We start from the raw sequence: 2,333 nt of genomic DNA, 5'->3' as shown, positions 1-2,333 counted from the left end.
AAATGAAGGACAAGGTCATTGTCAAGGTCATAGTTCAATCAGCCCCTTCATATCCAACAATTTTTGTTTTAAACATTTTTTTATTTAATCGCGATATTTTGAGTTATTTGGCTGTCTAAGTTAAAATGGGTTACCCTGTATATTATCGTTTAGGGCAGACAAAATTTCTGTAAGTCCGGTTCTACAATAGGATTTTAAGCCTTAAGCCATAAGAAATGGGCGGATCACAGTCGCTTATTCTTCTCGGATTCGATTGTAAGGGGCTCCGCACAATAAAAGGAACAGGGAACAGAGAATAAGGGTGCGGTCCCATGCAATGCGGAACTACGGAAATGCGGATCTGCGGAACGTTCGTGATTAGTTAGTGGCTTCGTTCCGCCGAATCCGCCGCTTTCTTTCCGCAAAATTACTTTTTTGGCGGATTCCGTCCGTTTTTTGGCGGAATCAACACATTTAGGAAAATTCGGTAATAAAAAGTTTGTCGGGTAAACACGGATAGAACCGTGTGTTCGTGTGTATCCCATTGTGTACTGTATCGTGCGCGCACGTAGAGAATAGAAGTCGTTTTTGTTGAGAATAGAATGCGTTTTCAATGTTTATACAAAAAAAACATAACAGTAATTTGATATCGGGCCGTTGTTGTATTTTCCTTTCAACGAGGAAACGCATATTTGACATGTCAAAGGTTCAAAGAAAATCGTAAGTTTTTTTCTTATATTAATTACTTATAATTATTATATTGTAATTTAATCTGACTTTTTGTTAAAGTTTGGTCCTGTATGAGGAATGTGTGAGGTTATGATGTAATCGTTTTTGTTGTTTGTATTAGGGTCGAAAATGTGGTTACTGCGGATTTTATCTCCCACAATCGTATGACTTAATGAACCACTCATGTTTCCATCCCTTTGATGATGAAATAAATGCATTTAATGTAGATGAAAATTTCATAGTTACTGTCGGTAAGTTTTATTCGTTAGATCAAAACGATTTATATATTATTTGTGTCATTCATTATTGAGAAAATAAACATAAAATGACGTCAATCTACTATTACAGTAAAAAAATATTGAATATTGATAAATTGACTGCAATAAAGTATAATCATTTATCATTGTCCAATGTTGTTTTTGTACGATGGATAATTTGTTCACACCATGGTTATTCATGCTTTGTACTACAATTCAATATCGAATTTATACCTTTTTTATTAATTTTAATTTTTAGTGATGAGAGAGGAGTATGATAATAATTTTTCCGAACCTGGGACTAGCACATGTCAGCTGACAAATAATAAAGATGACGAGCAGCAGGAAGTTAACATAGATGAATTACTTATTACTTGTGTGGCTCGTAAGCGAGCATTATTTAATTATAGACTACCTGCAAACGAAAGAAGTAATTTAAAAAAAAAGGCGTTGTGGCAAGAAGTATGCAACCTAATGGGAGGTTAATCTAGTATCCAAGAAAGATTGCAGAAGCAAATGATAATTAAAATGTGTCAAGATAGGCTGTAGAGCTAAGCAAGATCCTCGTGCTGTAGAATATTTTATATTTCAACAGTATGAGGATCTTGCTTTGCTTTCCAGCTCATCTTGATACGTTTTGATTTGATCATTGGGGCCTTCAACAATGTATTATTTTATATGATAATTGATTAAAATTACATATTTATGCACTAATCTGGTAATTTTATCATTTTTTTATATTTAGGTGTTTTAAGCGTAGACGAAGCAAAACGAAGATGGAGGTATCTTCGAGACTGTTACATGGTCTAGCACATGTCAGCTGACAAATAATAAAGATGACGAGCAGCAGGAAGTTAACATAGATGAATTACTTATTACTTGTGTGGCCATAAAAATGAGAGCAGCAAAAGTACTTCTTAATAAAAAATATTATCCTGAAGTGTTAAAATTCACTACTTTTACATCTCAGTAAGGCATAACTAATGTACATTTAAATATAATATTCTAGTAAACAACATAATTATAAAAATAAAATTCTTTTGGGGTATCTGAATACGCCTACCTACCTACTTGCGTTTCGAAAATATTTTCAATATTAATGTATCACGAGAAGCCTGAAAAAGGACAAGCGTTCTTGTATGCATACGTGTTTTCCGTTCCGCTAAAATACGTTTCCTAATGTCCCATTGAGCGGAATTTGCGGATGCGCAATCGATGTGAGCCAATGACAAACGCTATTCCGGTAAATCTAATGAAAGCGATCTACGGGAAGACTCTTGCAATTGGTTAGCGCTAATTGCGCATTCCGCAAATTTCGCTCAATGGGACATTAGGAAACGTATTTTAGCGGAACGGAATCGGCGGAAC

General features: G+C 34.7%; 1 protein-coding gene across 1 annotated transcript; it reads left to right on the top strand.

Annotated features, from left to right (window-relative positions):
* The first annotated feature begins 2 nt into the window (after nucleotides 1-2).
* LOC108759275 (uncharacterized) lies at nucleotides 3-1,938 on the top strand. The gene is made up of 4 exons (XM_018504630.1): nucleotides 3-26; nucleotides 830-959; nucleotides 1,225-1,427; nucleotides 1,726-1,938. Exons 1-4 carry the CDS (start codon nucleotides 3-5, stop codon nucleotides 1,936-1,938), a joined length of 570 nt encoding a protein of 189 aa, XP_018360132.1.
* Nucleotides 1,939-2,333: the final 395 nt, after the last annotated feature.

The sequence above is a fragment of the Trachymyrmex cornetzi genome, unplaced genomic scaffold (assembly GCF_001594075.2).
Source record: "Trachymyrmex cornetzi isolate Tcor2-1 unplaced genomic scaffold, Tcor1.1 scaffold1778, whole genome shotgun sequence".
Classification (NCBI taxonomy): Eukaryota; Metazoa; Arthropoda; class Insecta; order Hymenoptera; family Formicidae; genus Trachymyrmex; species Trachymyrmex cornetzi.
The sequence above is the reverse complement of the archived record's forward strand: the minus strand, read 5'-3'. Positions and strand labels throughout refer to the sequence as shown.

Bases quoted from the DNA above. Each gene is read 5' to 3' on its own strand.
- LOC108759275 (XM_018504630.1), top strand. From the start codon at position 3: ATGAAGGACAAGGTCATTGTCAAG. The intron at 960-1,224 runs GTAAGTTTTATT...TTTAATTTTTAG, and splicing joins AAATTTCATAGTTACTGTCG to TGATGAGAGAGGAGTATGAT. The intron at 1,428-1,725 runs GTATGCAACCTA...TTTTAAGCGTAG, and splicing joins AAAAGGCGTTGTGGCAAGAA to ACGAAGCAAAACGAAGATGG.